Below are 19,128 nucleotides of genomic sequence, written 5' to 3'. Positions count from 1 at the left end.
GCAGTCACATTAGTTCTAGTCGTCTCTGTGTAAATTTAAGATTGGTTAATTTTTATATTGAAAATAAAGCTTTGTCGGTCGTTTTAAAAAAAAAAAAAAAAAAAAAAAAAAACCTGGCTCCTAACTTTTTTAGCTGGCTCCTAGATTCCAAGCAAATTTGTCAAGCCCTGGACTAAGGGAAACTGACAGTGAAGCCTTGTGGCATTTCTCATTTTCCCACCACGCTGTGCTTTGTGACAGGTCCTGCAGTTTCCTGGGACTTGTGATGTGTCCCAGAAGGCTGCAGGGAAAGGAGAGGGGGCCGAACTTTTGATTGGATCGCGTGGCAATCTGACTGGAACTGGGATGGGTACCTGCCAAAATCAGGTACCCGCTTCCCCCAAAAAATTTCCAAATGTGGAAAAAGAAGGGGGGGGGGTGGATATAAGCAGAAATTCCCCTTTTGGATGAAGCTCTGCTTTAATATGCCTGGTAGCCCCTGTAGGCCAAACAGCCATCAGACAGGCTTCGCTTTACTTTACAGTAAATATTGTAAAAATAACTCAAAATATATTCTCAGACAAATTTCATTACGCTGTCCCTTTAAGAAACACTCGGTCCACAAGCCCAAATGGTGCCAGGACAGAACACGCTGAAAACCAGAGTTACCTGGGGTCTGACATTTAAAAAGCCAAGAGAGACTACTTCTTGCTGAATATTCAACATCCACTTCTCTTCTGAGTGCTTTTACTCTCAGCATGCCGTCAGAAGGCGACACAATGAGCTACTGCAGAAACATCAGCCTGAGAGGTGAGGATGAAAATCCTATTAGAGAAGTGTTCACAGATGTCACCACAGTCTTATTTTGAACACTAAAAAAAAATATAAAAAGAAGTAGCGACAGCAGGGAACAAGTGAAATCAGAGTTCTGACGTTATCCAGGAAACATGAACCTTGTACTGCAGTCAGCAGGTCTGTTCATTTTAATCAGTTTTATGTAAACCACTGCAGGCAGATTATGAAAGCTTCACCTATATGCTTCTGGGTAGAACTACAGGAGTTTATTGCATGATACAGTGCCGCCATGTAATCTCCCCTATCTGAGAGATGGCAAAAAACCTTTACAATGGGTACAAGTGAGAAAACCTGACATGCGTATCTGTAGGCTCAGGAATCGAGGTTCCCAGAACACCAGATTACCAACAGCGGCAGCACTTTTTTAGGCTGGTTTGCTAGGTCTTTACTATTTGACATTGGAATGGATCTCTTATCCAAAAAGAAAGCAATCATTATAAATGAACTCAGAAAAGTACCTGTAACAGCAATGTTATGAACAGGTTACATTCATAACAGCTGTGGTTACTATTGTGTGCTGTGACTGGCTCACAGCTATCACATGGTACAGGGTGCTGTAGTTGGCCAAGGTACCATGTGATAGCTGTGGGCCAATCACAGCTTCAAAATACTAAGCACAGATGTTATGAATGAAACCCATTCATAACAGTTCTGTTTCTATTGTGATACCCTGAGCGCTTAAAGCAGCTGGGTACTGGGAGTCAAAAACTGCTGCATCCAGCAGACACAGCTGTCGTAAGAACGGCGTGTTGTACGCCCACCAGCTGATGTACATGTACGTGATCTTGACCATGTTGCCTGCCCGCACTAAATGTACTGTGACCTAGCAGCAAGCGATTAATTCTTGCATTGACTAGCAAGAGAAGGTACAGCTCCGCGGAGAAGGAGGTGGCAGATCAGGATGACTGCCTAGCAACAGCCATTTCTGGTAAGTAAAAATTTTTTTGTTAAAGTAAATTTTTTTTTTAGAGTGGACCTCCGCTTTATGATAAACTTTCTGACTTTACAATCCCTTTAGGCTTAATGTATACGGGATGTTTTGCAACCTCTCCTGAACGATTTAACTTGACAGATAATAACAGACGTTCAGCAGTAAAGCGCTGCTAGTTTTAGCGGCGCTTTAACGCTGTTTTAAAGGAGGTTTTCAGCCGGGTGCTTTTAACCCCTGCTAGCGGCCAAATAAAGGGTTAAAAAGCACCCGCAAAGCGCCGCTGCCCATTGATTTCAATTGTATACACTGTATACAATTTCCTATTGTATACACCGCTCCTGAAGCGCCCCAAAGATGCTGCTTGCATGTCCTGCCAGCGCAGCGCCCCAGTGTGAAAGCACTGGGTAAAAGTAAAAGTCACATTAAAGTGTATCTAAACCCCAAAACAAACAATATTGCAACTTATTAGCCCTTAAATGTGGATAATACATTTGTTTTTTCCCAGGCTTTTTTCCTTTATTTTCACCTGCTCATCTTACCAGTAAAACACTTCCTGTCCTAGAGTGCCAATGCCCACTGTACATATCAATGGAGCAGCTGCTTTGTAACCCTAGAACAGAAGACATTACCTTTTCTTCTGATGAGTGTGCAGCACAGGCAGAGAACACAGGAAGTTACGTGGCAAGATCGACAAGTATTTTTCCAGCACATGTCAAAAATGTATAACAATATGTTTATAATGGTATATTTAGAAAGTAATGGATACTGATTTTTCAGGTTTCCATACCAGTTATATTTTCTCTGTGCGAAACTAAAGCCCTTGAAGGATCATTTGCTTGCTGTACAAATACTTTAGGCGAGCACATCAGATTACAGCAACAGTCATGAGTAAGGCAGAGCTTCTTTTCAAAGAGGATGCAGCAGGTTTTTGTAGACCCTAAAGTCATTTCCATCTTGCATAGTCTGGCATTTGGTTGCAAGCAGGGCATGAAAGCCTCATGCAGGTATGGAGGCGCCTGGACTGTTTACCAGTCATCAGATTTGGTTTTTTTTGTTGTCTTTAACAGACAACAGCGTCACTTTAATGCATAATGTAGGAACCAATCAATCCAACCTGGAAGCTAGCAAACAGGAACATCAAAAAAGTGCATTGGGTGTGCTCTGGCTAAGGAGTGCAAATAACCCACACTAGTGCGATTTCAGATTCGACTTGAGTCACACAAAATCGCATGACAAGGAAAATCACTGTTTTCAATCATGTCTGTTTACATCAATGCGACTGAGCACAGAGCAATTTTAAAAGGTTCTCGTACTTGGTGGGATTCTAGTGCGATTCTGGCCCCATGGAAAATACAAATTGCTTCAAAGTTGCATCAAAGTAGCACTACACAATCGGACTGAAAGTTGCATCAAAATCGTATTGTAGGATTGTGAACCCAGCTATAATATTTTACCAAAATGGTTACATTAAATGCACAGACTTTTGGGGTTTATTGCACAAATGTACCTAAAGGATCCAAAAGGTAGAAGGCTCAATTTACATGAGACCCTAAAGAATATTACTTACAGTAACAGTACTTACCACCATCAGCAGGCTACTAGAGAATCCTGTGTATATTTCAACTTACTGAGCAAACAGAAGCGTACACAGGTCTGTACAGGATTCTCGGCTCACACATGACTTGCCGCTCAGGTACCAAGTGCTGCACTGTGGAAAGGTGAGTGCACGCTCCTTATAATCACAAGATTTAGGCCTCATGCCCACAGGAGGTTTTTTTTCATCCCCTGGATGCCTTCGCTCCTGGCAGGAAAAAAGCAGCACAAAAAATGCGCCGAAAGCCACGTTTTGCACACACGTTTAGGCGTGTCTAGCATTCATTGGCCAAAATATTCTAGGCATTAGAATGAATGCTCAAGCGCTAAACGCCCACAGCACTTAGGTGTGCTTACATGCGTTATGCGCATTCAGCTCCTCACCTGAACATGCTGGTAGCGCAATTTTTTTTCAGCCTCTAAACACTCCTCTTTAAATGTGCCTGTAAATGCCTATGTGTGCATGGCCCCAAAGGCCAACATAGAAGGCATGTTTACAAGAATATATATATTACACGTGTTTTTTGCAGGTAACAAAAAAAATGCGCATTTATTAATTTCTCCTCAGCAGTCTGCATAGCATTGCAGTTGCAGCCGGCAGATTGTGGGTGCTATGTCAGACACCTGCAGATACTGCCTACACCTTTGTGTTTGAAAGCTGTAGAAAGGGGTCAATGAAATACGTGAGCGCTCACTAGCGCCCTCACAGTTCATTGAGAGCTACTAGCCCTCTGCTGCAGTGGAAGACAGTATAGTTCATTCATTCACAGATCTGCCACACACATCATATGGCTATGCTGTACTGCTCTAAAAAGTTTTAATTTCTTCTTTTACCAAAAAATTGTGACAAAAAAAAAAAAAAAAAAAAAAAAAAAAAAAAAAATCGCAATACCTTGGTGTGTCTATATTCCAATGGGGGGGGTATTAAAAGTGATAATAAAGTCTTGCTTTTTTTTTTGTTTAAAAATAACAAACATGTTATACTTACCTGCTATGTGCACTGGTTTTGCACAGAACAGCCCGGATCCTCCGCTTCTCGTGTCCCACGACTGCCTTCCTGGCCCCTCCCTCCTGCAGAGTGCCCCCACAACGAGCCACTCCTTGGCCCTGCCTGACTTTGATTGACAGTAGCAGGAGCCAATGGCACCCGGTGTGCGTCTCAGTCAATCAGGAGGAAGAGTCCCGCACAGCCAAGTCTCTTGTGCAACATCGCTGGATTGAGAAAGGGCTCAGGTAAGTATTAGGGGGGCTGCTGCACACAGAATGCATTTTATCTTAATGCATAGAATGCTTTAATATAAAAAAACAAAAACCTTCTGCCTTTAGAACCTCTACTGTTCTTGCATTTAAGGATCTCAAGAAATTAGATAGGCAGTCAGTACCATCAGGACTGATCCATTTTTGATATATATACACCATAGTTTGTGGACTCTATAACTTTCCAACAGACTAAATAATAAACACTAATTTGGGTTTTTACCAAAGAAATGTAGCAGAATACATTTTGGCCTAAAATTATGAAGTATTTGTGGGTTTTTTCCAAATTTTCAATCTTTTTTCATTTGTTTAGCAAAAAATAAAAAACCCAGCGGTGATTAAATACCACCAAAAGAAAGCAGTCATTTTAAAAAAAATGATAATTTAATTTGGGTAGTGTTGCATGACTGAGTAATTGTCATTCAAAATGTAACAGCGCTGAAACCTGAAAATTGGCCTGGACTGGAAGGGGGTGAAAGCATCCGGTATTGAGGTGGTTAAACTACTGATTTGTTTTTCCAATGCTTGTTTTCACTTTTTTTCATTTACATCTCAGTGCTGTTGATATCCTGCAGCCACTTTCCCTTAACAAGCCACTCTAGCAATGGCATTTCCCAGGCTTGGTTTCCTGATGGTGACAACAGTGGAAAATGGCAGTACAATGAATGGTAAAACAGACACTTGTGGTTTCCATCGGAAGTCTATGTAACAGAGTGACAACACAGGAACACAATTGGGAGACAGGAACACAGTGATGTCAGCCTATAACAGGACCTTCACAGCAGGATCCCCAGGGATAACTTTAATGAAAGCTGGAGATTTAAAAATATTGATTACTTTTGAACTACAACAATACATTAAGACTTAAAAAAAGATTTTAGTAATTGGGTTTACAACTACATTAAAAGCAGAGTTACACCTAAAAGTGGAATTTCCGCTTATCTGTCGCGGCCCCCCCCCCCCCTCCAGTGCCACATTTGGCAACTTTCATTGGGGAGGGGGGAGTGGGTACCTGTTTTTGACAGGTACACTGTCCCCACTTCCGTTGGACCTCGCTGTGGAAAGGTACATCAGAAGTTTGGCCCCCTTCCCCCCCCTCCTGCTGCCCGGCCAATAAGAGAGCGCAGCTGGAGTAGGGACCTGGCCATTTAAGCTGCAAGGCTTTACTGCCAGGTTCCCTTACCGGGAATGGCGGCGGCAGCACCCGATGGAAATATCAGCTGCGGTGCCAACATCGCTGGATTCCAGGACAGGTAAGTGTCCTAATATTAAAAGTTAGCAGCTCCAGTATGTGTAGCTGCTGATAGAGCTGTACGATTCTGGCTAAAATGAGAATCACAATTTTTTTTTGCTTAGAAGATAGATCACGATTCTCTCACGATTCTCACTGTGTAACATCATCTTTCACATTAAAACAAAAAAAATTGGGCTAACTTTACTGTTTCGTTTTTTTTTTTTTTTTAATTCACTGAAGTGTATTTTTTCACAAAAAATTGTGTTTGAAAGACCACTGGGCAAATACAGTGTGACATAAAATATTGCAGCAACTGACATTTTATTCCCTAGGGTCTCAGCTAAAATATATATGTTTGGGGGTCTCAAGTAATTTTCTAGCAAAAAATATTGATCTTAACTTAAGAAACAAGCGTCAGAAAAAGATTTAGACTTTAAGTGGTTAAACTTCCTGCATTTAGGCCCGGTTCACACTTGTGCGATGCGAGAACCCTGCGAATCCACTGCGGGTTCCCGCATCGCACCCGACTCGCACGGCAGTTAACACTGCCATATGTGTACTGCTGGGGAGTGTCATACAATGTTAACAACACCCCCAGTTCAGTTCAGCTCACATATCACACTGCGAACTGACAGTTCGGACATGAATCGGTTTGAATAGGTGTGAACACCCATGCGATCCTATTCTGGTCCGAACAAAAAAAAAGGGCCCTGTGCGTGTTTTGACCGAATGCAGTGCGATATCAGCCATATTATCTGTGAACAGCAGTGCGCTGCGAATCACATGTGATGTCTGGCATCGCAGCAGTGTGAACCAGGCCTTACACGTTGTTTAAAAACTTGCCAGACTGCCTGGATTTTTTTTCACACAGAAGTTTATCCCTTTAATCCAAGAAGGAAAAGTTAGTTACAATGTTTCATGTTAAAAACTTGGCAGACTGCCCGAATGTTTTCTTTTGACAGCTGAGTGAGCAGATAAGTCTCTCCACTTGTTATATGAAAGAATCGGCAAACTCTGCAATAGAGATAGTCAGGGGGGTGGAATCGAGATCACGATTTTTTAACTAATAATTGTGCAGCTCCAGCTACTGACTTTTAATTTTTGGAGGGGGAGACCAGAACACCGCTTTAAGGATTTTAATGAATACATAACTGGATTAAATGAGGGTCTTATAAAGGATACCTAAAACCAAGAACAAACATTTTCTATATTGCAGCTCACCAGTCCTTCCAAACGGTAGATGCATTTGTTTTAATTTCTCAGGCTAAGCTCACTGTGAAAATTTGGCAATGCCAAAGCGGATTACACTCTTGCGCATGTGTGGGAGTAATGTCACCTCCGCCCAGCCAATGAAAGTGAGAACTGGTCCCAGGAAAGAGCCCCGGGGTACCCCACTCACAACTATAGACCAATCATAAAAATCACCAACACGCTCCTGCAACCAGTTTTCAATCCAGGCACATACATCATCAATGCCAAAAGACCTTAATTAGTAAACTAAATTAATTATGTTTTTGGATTTGGATACAACTTTTACCACCACATTCTGTCTCTGATTAAGTGGTCCACTGGTGTGCATATGTCTGCACACCAGCGGACATGTTTCCTATGGGTCCTGTTCACACCATACACATGCAGCGGTGTGCAGAAAAATGCAGTTTAACAGACATGGTGTGATCACACCCTTACAGTATAAAGCGTACACATAGAAAAAATGTTGTGTTCTGAGTAGGGAAGGGTGAGGATCTCTGTCAGGTTCTTATTGCGATCTGTGTCTCGGCTGGGGAGATTCACTTTCCCTATTTGTCCCTCCCACTTAATCAGAGACAGAATGTGGTGGGAAAAATTTTAGGGTTCATTTACACCAGAAAGTCAAACTGAAAGCAAAGGTGCTGCCGTGTGCTCTAAGACACCCAGCTGTATTGCACGGTTTACTTTTTTCAACAGAACTTTGTTGATATGTCAAAAAAGTGAGATTTCAGAACAGTTCTTTTCACTGTAGGGGTGTTGTGATGTGGTGGTTTGTGTCGCAATCCGCTGCGCTTAAAAAGTGCAGTACTGTTTTAAGCGCACACCACAGCAATGCTATGGTATACACCAGTGGCCTCAACCTCAGTCCTCAAGTACCTTTTCCTTTAATTTGCACAGCTGCTTTAAATCAATGGCATGGTATTGATCAGAGCTATTTTATCTAATGGCCCGTACATACGATCCGAATATCGTACTACAGATCGTACGACCTTTTTCGCTTAATAGTCTCAAGTAGAAATTGAATAGGTAAATAAAGTCAGAAGTGTTGTAATGTATTTGTATTTGCAGATGACAACTATTTTTCTTTACAAGAGAACGGACGACAACTATAGTGACTAAACGAAAATCGTACGATCTGGAACCGTACGAGGAAAATTTTCGTGCATGTCTGATCAAATAATATCGGATGAACTGTCGTGATCGGCTGTCGAAAGTAGTGTACACACGATCCGAAAATCGTACGATTCTTCCTCAGACGACAGTTTTTCGTACGATATTCGGATCGTGTGTACGGGCCCTAAGGGAAGTTCCCAAAACACGGCCCATTAGGGCTACTTGAAGACTGAGGTTGAGAACCACTGCTATAAACTGACAGCATAGGGAACTGACAGAATCTGGAGCAGTTGTGCATAGCAACAAACCAGCATCTATCTTCAACTTGTTCAGTTAAAGCGGTTCAAGGTCGGGAAATTTTATACCTGAAGGCCCCTTTCACACAGGCGAACCAATAAGCAATGAATGGTCCCATCAGGTCGGTCTACAAAACTGACAAGCAGACTTGATCAGGCCATCCATTGCCCTTTATGGAGCAGCAGGTGTCAATGCAAATGTGTCCGCTGACATCTGATCCTATCTGCTAAAAACAGATGGATGGGGGATCCCATCCACCTGGTGGATCAGATTGGATGACAGTCGGATGGAAAACAGACAGGCGGTCCGCTTCCATCTGGCCAGCCATAAAGGAAAGCAGGCTGTGTCTGCTTTGCATAAGTGGAACAGATACAGACCCATCATCCGCCTGCTCAGCGGGGATCAGCAGAGAGATTCCCCACTGAGCAAGCGGATGCCGCTGCTGGAGTCCGTCTGTGTGAAAGGGGCCTTAAAGTAAAGTATTGGCTTGTAAAAAGAAAAAAAAAACATTTATACTCACCTAGGTGGATGCAGCACCACTGCTTCTAAGACTAAGAGTCAAGTGATCAAAGACCGCTGATAGGTCGGTTCTCAGCCTTCAGTGAGTAGAGAGCAGTGACTGTCAGTCACCACGGCGTAACTCTGCCCCTCCAGCACACACTGACCAGGGTGTGGTGGAGGTGCCTGGCTCGGCACTCAGCGGCTCACTGAGAGTCTGGTCCAGGCTTCTGGTTGGATCCTGACAAAAAAAAAAAAAAAAGTTGGGATCTTTCCCAAACCTGGAACAGCTGAGTGACATCAGCCGACTTTAGCCCGCTGCCGACTAAAAATGGGTCACAGAAGTGCACAATGAACTGCACTCTTGTGATCCCCAGGAGAAACATAGCCCAAATGGTTTGGGCTATACTTCTTCCTTAACGAATTTCTTGAGAGGGTGTTTGTATCATCCCCTTGTATACTAACCTGAGCTTTAACTCAATCTAGTGGCTCTCTTCTCTCTCTCTGCTCAGAGGCAGCAATGGGAGCCATTGGCTCCTTCTGCTGTCAACAAAATCCAGTGAGCAAAGAACAGGGCTGAGATACACGGTGTATGTTCATACACACACAGCCTGGCTCAGGGTTGAGCCCGCAGGGGTGCCACCATAGGAAGCCGCTTCCTCTGGTGGCACACTCAGAAGAGGAGGAGCCAAGAGAGCCAGCAAGGGACCTTAGAAGAGGAGGTTCATGGCTACCCTGTGCAAAACCACCACAAAGAGCAGGTAAGTTTAACACGCTTGTTTTTTTTTTTTATTTTTTTATTTAAAAAGAACAGGTAGTTTTTACTGCTGTCTGTGCCCCCCTTAGGGAGATTCACCCTCTCTATTTCTCCTGTTTACGGTTATGAGAGTCACAAATTTTGGATTGTTGCCAGAGCAGGCCCAAAGGGTAAACTTTCCAGGGGGGGACACCATCTCTGGTGTCAACAAGTGGTTTCCACACTTTAGAGTAGTGGTTCTCAAACTTTTTTGTCTTGCGTCGCACCAAAAGGATCTAAAACTTTTCACGGCACACCTGAAAAGATTTAACAATTTTTGTAGTCAGCAGAAAAATATAATATATACAAAAGCATCAATCTTGTGTGATTCCCAATATTATTTATCACTAATATATAATATTGGGGATCACACAAGACTGGTGCTTTTGTACAGATATTTTCCTGCTGATATAATATTGGGGAATGGGGATCACAAAAGACTTCTGCTTATATTTACTGCTGATATAATTACACACTGGTCCATCCCCATCTCTTCTCTCGTTATACCTTCTCACCTCCACTCCATGTGGGACAGCCAGGGACCGCAGGCTCCTCTGCTCTGTTGTGGGTAGGACTGGAGGAGGGAATGATGTCACGTTGAGGCGCGCTGTGCTCAGCACCTCATTGGCTGGAAGCGCCTGGTACGTCACCTGTCCTGGAATATTGCTGGCAGCCAGGCCCCAGCCTAATCGTATTTGCGAGCCGGATTGGCAGGGTCTGGTGGCGGCAAACATCAACCAATGAAATTCACGCACAAGCCAGGCAGCACAGACGACCGTGTCTGTATGAGGCCTGCACACTTGCTCAGTGAGTGACAGATAGTCAGCACTATGCTGGCGGAGCCTCGCGGTGTGACGCTGTCACAGCCACCGCCGGGCCTAGCGAACAACACGAATGATCCCACGGCATACCTGCAATTCTCCTGCGACACACGGTTTGAGAAACACTGCTTTAGAGGGATTTCCCCTCACTTCCTGTTTTGGCTACGGGACAGGAAGTGAAGAGAAATCTCCCCAATAGGACACACAAAATAAAAACAAAAACTGTCAGGGGTTATAACCCTCCTCTACTATATCCTATAATTTGCCTTAACTCTACTTTAAGCTTTGAAAATTAAAGCTAGATGCTGATTGGCTATAATGCACAGCTGCTCCAGTCTTAGTAACTTCCTTTAATTCATTGCGCCTTGTCTATGGGTTGGGACTGTACTGGAAATAGCCGCCAGCGTAGCCCCAACACATTCAGCGAGAACCAGCCCTTAGGGTACATTCACACCAGGTGCGGTAGGACTGTGTTGGGCAGCTCTTCTAGCAAATTCCCACCATAAGACGAGGCAAAATGCCTTTTCTACTACTTGTTTTCCCAGCGCAGCAGCACAAGGCAATCCATCGTCTTGCACCATGCGGTGGCAAATAGAACCTAATAAAATGTCACCGTGTGACATTCCAATAAAGTTTGTTAAAATAAAAAAAATTAAAAAAAAAAAGTTTAGAGTGTGATGTGTTGCAATTGGTGCTGCTGTGATCCCACCGCACCCCAGGCATGGCACTGTAACATAGTAACTGGTGTGAATGCGGGGTGGGTTCAATGGGGTCACCACTCCCTGGGATTTACTCTCACTTCCTGCTGAGTTACCAGGGGGAAAAAAAAAAAAGAAAAAAAAACTTTTAAGGTGTAACCCTTCCCTGCCCCCATTATACACTAAATAGGAAAGTTTTGTCTGTGCCCCCACGTGGATCTGGGACAGGATTACATGTGACGTGATGATCACACACTGGAGGGGAGCAGTCCAGATCTGGCAGGTGAGATTAGATCCAGCACCCTCCCTGTATGAGCAGACCATGCCCAGCCCTGCAGACACACACAAGATCTCAAATCTATTGTGACACATCCGGATTCCCCCCTCCCCCACCACCAGGGGGAGCCTTCGTATCTGGGAGGCCCAGCATGGCCCTCATGTGGGAGATCCCCCTCATACACCGCCCTCCCCCAACCCACATGTGTGTACAGGCCCCTCACCGATCTCTGCAGTTCTCCCAGCCACAGCGAGGCTCTCTCCTTCCCGCTGGGATCCGGGTCATGGTAGAGGGCCTGCACGGCCTGGTAGACGGTCTGCAGGCCGGGCTTCCCCTCCATGGCTCTCTGCATTTTGCTCTCCGTGTGTCTTACAGTCGCCTCTCCCCAGGCTTCATCCTCCTCCTCGGCCGCAATGGGATTGTGCACCCGCAAACTCGGTCCGGGCGGGAAGCACAGCTCTGCAGTACAGCGTTCCGGATCCTCTCTCTCACTCTCTCCCCCCGGGTTGTGCAGGGAGGGGGGGATACCGGAAGACTCAGTGTCCAGCTCCTGTGTGCCTCCTTTCCCGTCACACCAAAGCTCCCCGCCTCTCCAGGGGCAGCCCAGGAAAGAGGTTGCTTCCCGGGCAGGAAGTACGTCATCCGGCGCTTCTTGCCGGTCCCTGAGTGACGAGAGGGCGGCAGGGAGGTTCCTCCAGTCAGTGTGTCATACACAGAGGAAGGTGCACACCACTGCACCCTATAGTGTCAATGTTCTACACCTAACCCCAGTGTCACTGACATAAGCGGGAGCATTGCATGGCATACACTCATGGGCTTCAAGCACCTGGAAGTCTGCAGACTTTTTCTATGTCTGCCATTAACATTCCTGCCACTTTCCAATGCCATAGCGCAGGGGCGGGAGGTGGAAATCTACCTGAACAACATGGCAGAAGTCACCAGGCACAGTGTCGCCTCCTCACTCCTGATGTAAAACTCTAATTGCCGTACTACTGTGTCACAATGGGGTGAATTGCATGGCAATCGGGTTTAAATCAGGTGGTGAGGAGGCAACACGTCGCCACCTTTTCAGAGGAGCAGCAGTGCCCGCTGCACTTGTAAATGAGCCCTTTCACATTGAGCCGTGGGCCACTTTAGTTTTAGCGGCACTTCACCTTCATTTTAGCGGGGCACTTTTAACCCCCGCTAGTGGCCGCAGAAAGGGTTAAAAGCGCCAATGCCGAATCGCTTTGCAGGCACTTCGGCAGTGGTGCCCATTCATTTCAAATGGGCAGGGGTGGTGGAGGAGCGGTGCCGCTTGCAGGACTTTTTCCAATGTCCTGCAAGCGCACAGCTCCAGTGTGAAAGCACTCAGGCTCTCACACTGGGGCTGCAGGGGAGGAGTTTTACAGGCGCTATTTTTAGGCCTTTAGCGCCTGAAAAACGCCTCAGTGTAAAAGGGGTCTTAGCTGCAATTGCCATTGGCACCCTTAGGGTTCGTTCACATGTGCAGCTGGAGGTGGTAAAACCCTGCGGTTGAGTCGCAGTTTTACCACTCCTAATCCATATCCCCTTTAGCTGCTGAGGCAACATCAAAAGGTGTACACATGAAATAGCTCTTCCCAAAACGGGAAGCTCTGCTTGTTTGCTCTTCCCCCCTCTGCTGACACATTTGGCACCTTTCCGGGGGGAGTGGGTACCTGGTTTGGCAGGTACCCACTCTCACGTCTGGCCGATCCAGCAGCAGCAAGATCAGCCGGAAGTTTGGCTCCCCTCTTCCTTCCCCCCGCCGCCAGGCCATTCACAAAGTGCAGCGCGCTTTGCACATGTGCAGTAGGGAGCTGGCTGTAAAGCTGGAAGGATTCACTGCCAGTTCCTCTCAGTGGAGATGGCGGCGGCAGCATCCGATAGCCGATTGAAAAATCGGCTCGGGTGAAGACATCGCTGGACGTGGACCAGTAAGACCCCTTTCACACTGGGGCGGTTTTCAGGCACTTTAGAGCTGGAAATAGCCTCTGCTAAGTGCCTAAAAACCGCCTCCCATTCCTTCCAGTGTGACTTTTCACACTGGGGCGGTGCGCTTGTGGGACAGGAAAAAAAGTCCTGCAAGCAGCATCTTTGGGGCGGGTTGGGAACGCTGTATTTTACACCGCCCCTGCCCATTGGAATGAATGGGCAGCGCTTTGAAAGTGCCACAAAACTGCAGTTTTTAAGCCCTTTTTTGGGGTTAAAAGCGCCCTGCTAGTGGCCGAAAAGCACAGCTAAATAGCAGTAAAGTGCGCTAAAACAAGTGGCGCTTTAGCGCTATCGCAGCCGTGGCCCCAGTGTGAAAGGGGTCTTAGTGTCCTAATATTAACCACTTAACCACTGGGCACTTAAACCCCCTTAATAACCAGACCAATTTTCAGCTTTCGGTGCTCTCGCATTTTGAATGACAATTACTCAGTCATGCAACACTGTACCCAAATGAAATTTTTGTCCTTTTTTTCACACAAATAGAGCTTTCTTATGGTGGTATTTAATCACCGCTAGGTTCTTTATTTTTTGCGCTATAAAAGAAAAAAGACAGAAAATTCTGTAAAAAAATGCATTTTTCTTTGTTTCTGTTATAAAATTTTGCAAATTAGTAATTTTTTCTTCATATATTTTGGGCAAAATTTATACCGCTACATATCTTTGGTAAAAATAACCCAAACCGGTGTGTATTATTTGGTCTTTGTGAAAGTTATAGAGTCCAAAAGCTGTGGTGCCAATATCTAAAAAATTGATCACACCTGAAGTACAGACGGCCTATCTAATTTCTTGAGGCCCTAACATGCCAGAAAAGTACAAATACCCCCCAAATGACCCCTTTTTGGAAAGAAAACATTCCAAGGTATTTAGAAAGATGCATGATGAGTTTTTTGAAGTTGTCATTTTTTCCCATAATTCTTTGCAAAATCAAGATTTTTTTTTTCACAAAATTGTCATATTAGCAGGTTATTTCTCACACACAGCATATGCATACCACAAATTACACCCCAAAACATATTCTGCTATTACTCCTGAGTATGGCGATACCACATGCGTGAAATTTTTAGACACCGTGGCCACATACAGAGGCCCAACATGCACAGAGCACCTTCAGACGTTCTGGAGCACCCAGGCCAATTCTGACATTTCTCTCCTACATGTAAAAATCATCATTTATTTGCTAGAAAATTACATAGAACCCCAAAAGTTTATATATATTTTTTAGCAAAGACCCTAGAGAATACAATGGCGGTCGTTGCAACTTTTTATCTCGCACGGTATTTGCGCAGCAATTTTTCGAACGCATTTTAAAAAAAAACAAAAAACAGTTTTGTGCTTTAAAAAAAAAAAAACAGTAAAATTAGCCCAATGTTTTTGCATAATGTAAAAGATGAAGTTATGCCGAGTAAATAGATACCTAACATGTCACCCTTCAAAATTGCACACACTCGTGGAATGGCGCCAAACTTCGCTACTTAAAAATCCCCATAGGCGACGCTTTAAAATTTTTTACTGGTTACATGTTTTCAGTTACAGAGGAGGTTTAGGGCCAAAATTATTGCTCTCGCTCTACCGATCGCAGCGATACCTCACATGTGTGGTTTGAACACCATTTTCATATGTGGGTGGGACTTACGTATGCGTTCGCTTCTGCATGCGAGGACACGGGGGGGAAATTTTTTTTTTTTTTTTTTTTTTTTTTATTGTTCATTTTACTTTATTTATTTTAGTTTGATGCTTTTTTCCAAAAAATAATTTTTTTGATCACTTTTATTCCTATTACAAGGAATGTAAACATCCCTTGTAATAGGAATATGGCATGACAGGTCCTCTTTACAGTGAGATATGGGGTCAATAAGACCCCACATCCCACCTCTAGGCTGGGAAGCCTGAAATAAAAAAAAAAAAATAAAAAAAAGATCCTGCCTTCGATCGTAGCGGTGAGTCGGTAGAAGCACCTGAGGGTGGCGGGAGGGGGGGGGGACGTCCCCTCTCACCTCCCCGTAAGAACGATCAAGCAGTGGAACAGCCGCTATGATCATTATTATGGTGTAGGGAATCGCCGGCTGAAAAAGCTGATATCTGAATGTAGCTGCACCCATCATTCAGATATCCCCACACAAAGTCAAGGACGTCGTATGACGGCCGGCGGGCAGGAAGTGGTTAAAACGCATTTTTTTTTAACACAAAGTTGTCCATTTATACAATATTTCTAACACATAGCATGTACATACCAAAAATGACACCCCAAAATAGATTCTCCGACTCCTCCTGAGTACGGCGATACCACATGTGTGAGACTTCCACAGCCTGGTCACATACAGAGGCCGAGTACACCCAGTATGGCTGGGTATGGCAAAGTATGGCAAAGTATGGCTGGGTATCACCGAGTATGGCTGGTTATTGCAGAGTATGGCTGGGTATGGCAGAGTATTGCAGAGTGTTGCAGGGTATTGCAGGGTATTGCAGAGTGTTGCAGGGTATTGCAGAGTGTTGCAGGGTATTGCAGAGTATTGCAGACTATTGCAGGGCATTGCAGAGTATCGCGGGGCATTGCAGAGTATTGCAGGGCATTGCAGAGTATTGCAGGGCATTGCAGAGTATTGCGGGGCATTGCAGAGTATTGCGGGGCATTGCAGGGTATTGCGGGGCATTGCAAGGTATTGCGGGGCATTGCAGAGTATTGCGGGGCATTGCAGAGTATTGCGGGGCATTTCTGAGTATTGCAGAGTATTGCAGGGCATTGCAGAGTATTGCGGGGCATTGCAGAGTATTGTGGGGCATTGCAGAGTATTGCAAGGTATTTCTGAGTATTGCAGAGTATTGCAGGGCATTGCAGAGTATTGCGGGGTATTGCAGGGCATTGCAGAGTATTGCGGGGCATTGCAGAGTAATTGCGGGGCATTGCAGAGTATTGCAGGGTATTTCTGTGTATTGCAGAGTATTGCAGAGTAGTCCTGGGTATTGCTGAGCATGGGGGGGATGGCTGGATGTCACTGAGCAGCGCTGTGGGCACTACACATCCAGCCAACAGCGCTGCTGCCATCCGATCCCTCCCCCTCTCACAGACGCCGGTTTGTTTACATGTGATCGCTCCGTCATTTGACGGAGCGATCACATGGTAAACGGCCGCGATCAGGAGCCTGGAGCTCCTCTTTAAGCCACTTGTTGCTTTTGGTGGATGCTACTGCCTGTCAATCGTGACCAATTCAAGTAAATGTTGCTGTACTGTACAAGGTTGCAGGGCACTTGCAAAGTGGCCTTATTCACTTGAATGGGTCATACTTGGCAGGCGCTACACCAACCATGACAGGGCGTATAACTCCTGCTGTGGCTGCGACATGTGTACACCCCTGGCCACTGCAGCTAAAAGGGATGCGGTTGGGGGTGAGGATGATAAAAACACATCTTCACTATAGGGTTTTGCCAACGCTAAACTGTCTCAGCAGGACCAGACCGCGATCTACCAGTCACCTGTCCAATCTACAGGTTGCTGACTCCCGCCAGAGCCACGGCTGACGTATACAGCCTGCCATACCAGTGAATGGTTGTATGCAGTCATGTAAATGCTGATCTTTCTGTACATTGCCATTTACCTGTGCATCCATGTTCGAGGTACTTCCCCAGCACAAAGGCAATGCTTTTGGGAAATAAAACCTATGCACAAGTAGACATCAGCGTTTACACGGCTATGGCTGCATACAGCTGTTCACTTGTATGGCAGGATGTACACGCCAGCTGAGACCCCTGGATACAGGAAAACATCTTGAATTTTACGCATTACATATAAAATGCCTGCAAATGTCCATGAGGCCATAGACGCTTCATATGTCACCCGATCAGTAAGCCGCCATTCCCCCCGGAGCCATTTGTTATGAATTTTGTGATACTAGACATGAGGATTCTTATGATATTAAATGGTTCCCATTCAGACCTGAGTTCCATGCTACCGCTTGTTGCACAAACAAGTACATGCCAGAAATTATGTTTTTGGCACCACTTACATTTTTTGTTTTCCTTTCGAACCCGCAGTGACCTAAAATAAGACACCGAAGTGTACCGAAAAAGTGCATGTGAAAAAAATACACTGGGGTGTGTCATATGGTCCCCCCCCCCGACCCCGAAGAGGAAGGACCCTTCCCTGAAACCCCAGGGTGCAAGACTCCTAAAGGGGGCAAAATACATTGAGGTCCACCTAGCCAAAGAAGTCTGCACACTGAAAAGAACAGATGTTACACCTGATTTTAGCCAAAAGGCAGAGAAGCGGCCAACTGGAGCACCTGAAAATGAAAGAAACGAAAGCTTTAGCACATTTATCTTTTTCTTAGCAACCTAAAGGTACCCATACACACTTTGATAAGTGATCGACTTCTTTTCGGACATATCTCTTTTGATTGGAATAATTGATCTGTATTTGACAACCCATTTAATCCATGCACCACATACGGGGAAGTGGATGTCGATCGATATTTATGATGTGATTGTAACTTATGATCATAAGTCATCAATAGCATTTCTGTTTACATTATAATCGCATAATCTGATTGATCAAAATATGATCGTATTCATGAACAAGGTATTTCATTGCTGCCAGCAGATGCAAAACAATCAAAATTTTCTGCCTTGGTCCATCGATTCAGTTTGAGCCTAAATCGATCAGAAGAGAAGTTGTGGCTATTTGATTTTTTTGCAGATTCAATTGTTTTGATCAAATCAAAGATGTTTTAAAAATTTGAAGCATGTCTGGCCACTATAAGACCTGTGAACAAAATGGAGGAGTTAGGAGTGACCATGCTGGTGAGGACCCACAAGAATCTCTACAGACCCCAGTGACACCCATTGCAAGAAGGGGCAGAGGGCCTGGGAAAAATAAGCATAGCAGACATGGCTCAAGAGCCCTGACAGAGCAAACACACCACACAGAAAAAACGGGAAGCAGATACAAGGACGACAATGTCATACAAAGTCATGGATGATATTGTTTTCTATTGACCAAAACAAAAATACCTGATGCTTGAAACACATTAAAAACTGCATTCATACGCAAAGAAAGCTTCAAAATCAACTGAAGCATGAATGGGAGCTAAAATGTCAAAAAAGTGACCCTGTCATAGGGGGTTCAAAGTAAAGGCAGCTTGTAAAAGGCGTTGATCAATACCAGTGTTTTCCAAACTGCAGCATTGGGGGCAGATGTGGCCCTGTGCTTGCCTTTATCTGGCCCTTGGGGCACTATTCCACCAACTGATACCCATGATGGGGCACCATTCCCCCTACTGACACCATCAACGGAACACTATTTCTCCTATTAAAACCAATGATGGGGCAATGATGCTGGGGCATTTTCTACGCCTACTAGCCAAAGTCCAGCCCCCCTAAAGTATGAGGGACAGTAAATTGTCCCTTTGCTTAGAAAGTTTGGACACCCCTGATCTATACTTACCTTTCTGTTACCAGCGTCTTAAAACTCCACTACATTACAGATCTCCAGCCACTCCAGGTATCTGACACCTCTGGGTGTGTGAAATACTTTCTCCCC

At 44.9% G+C, this 19,128-nt stretch overlaps 1 protein-coding gene across 7 annotated transcripts in view; it reads right to left on the bottom strand.

The window, feature by feature from the left end:
* Nucleotides 1-12,271, bottom strand: part of TNPO3 (transportin 3) — a 103,366-nt gene extending 91,095 nt beyond the window's left edge. For 4 of the 7 annotated variants that reach the window (XM_073619321.1, XM_073619317.1, XM_073619318.1 and 1 more), the window contains exon 1: nt 11,824-12,270. In XM_073619321.1, the coding sequence (XP_073475422.1) occupies nt 11,824-11,952 (129 nt within the window). In that variant the 5' untranslated portion in view covers nt 11,953-12,270. Of the gene's footprint in view, nt 1-11,823 lie in introns of all 7 variants that reach the window. The other 3 variants (XM_073619316.1, XM_073619315.1, XM_073619320.1) reach the window with 2 other exon arrangements.
* Between the last annotated feature and the right edge of the window lie 6,857 nt (nt 12,272-19,128).

Source organism: Aquarana catesbeiana, linkage group LG03 (genome assembly GCF_042186555.1).
Source record: "Aquarana catesbeiana isolate 2022-GZ linkage group LG03, ASM4218655v1, whole genome shotgun sequence".
NCBI lineage: Eukaryota > Metazoa > Chordata > Amphibia > Anura > Ranidae > Aquarana > Aquarana catesbeiana.
The sequence above is the reverse complement of the archived record's forward strand: the minus strand, read 5'-3'. Positions and strand labels throughout refer to the sequence as shown.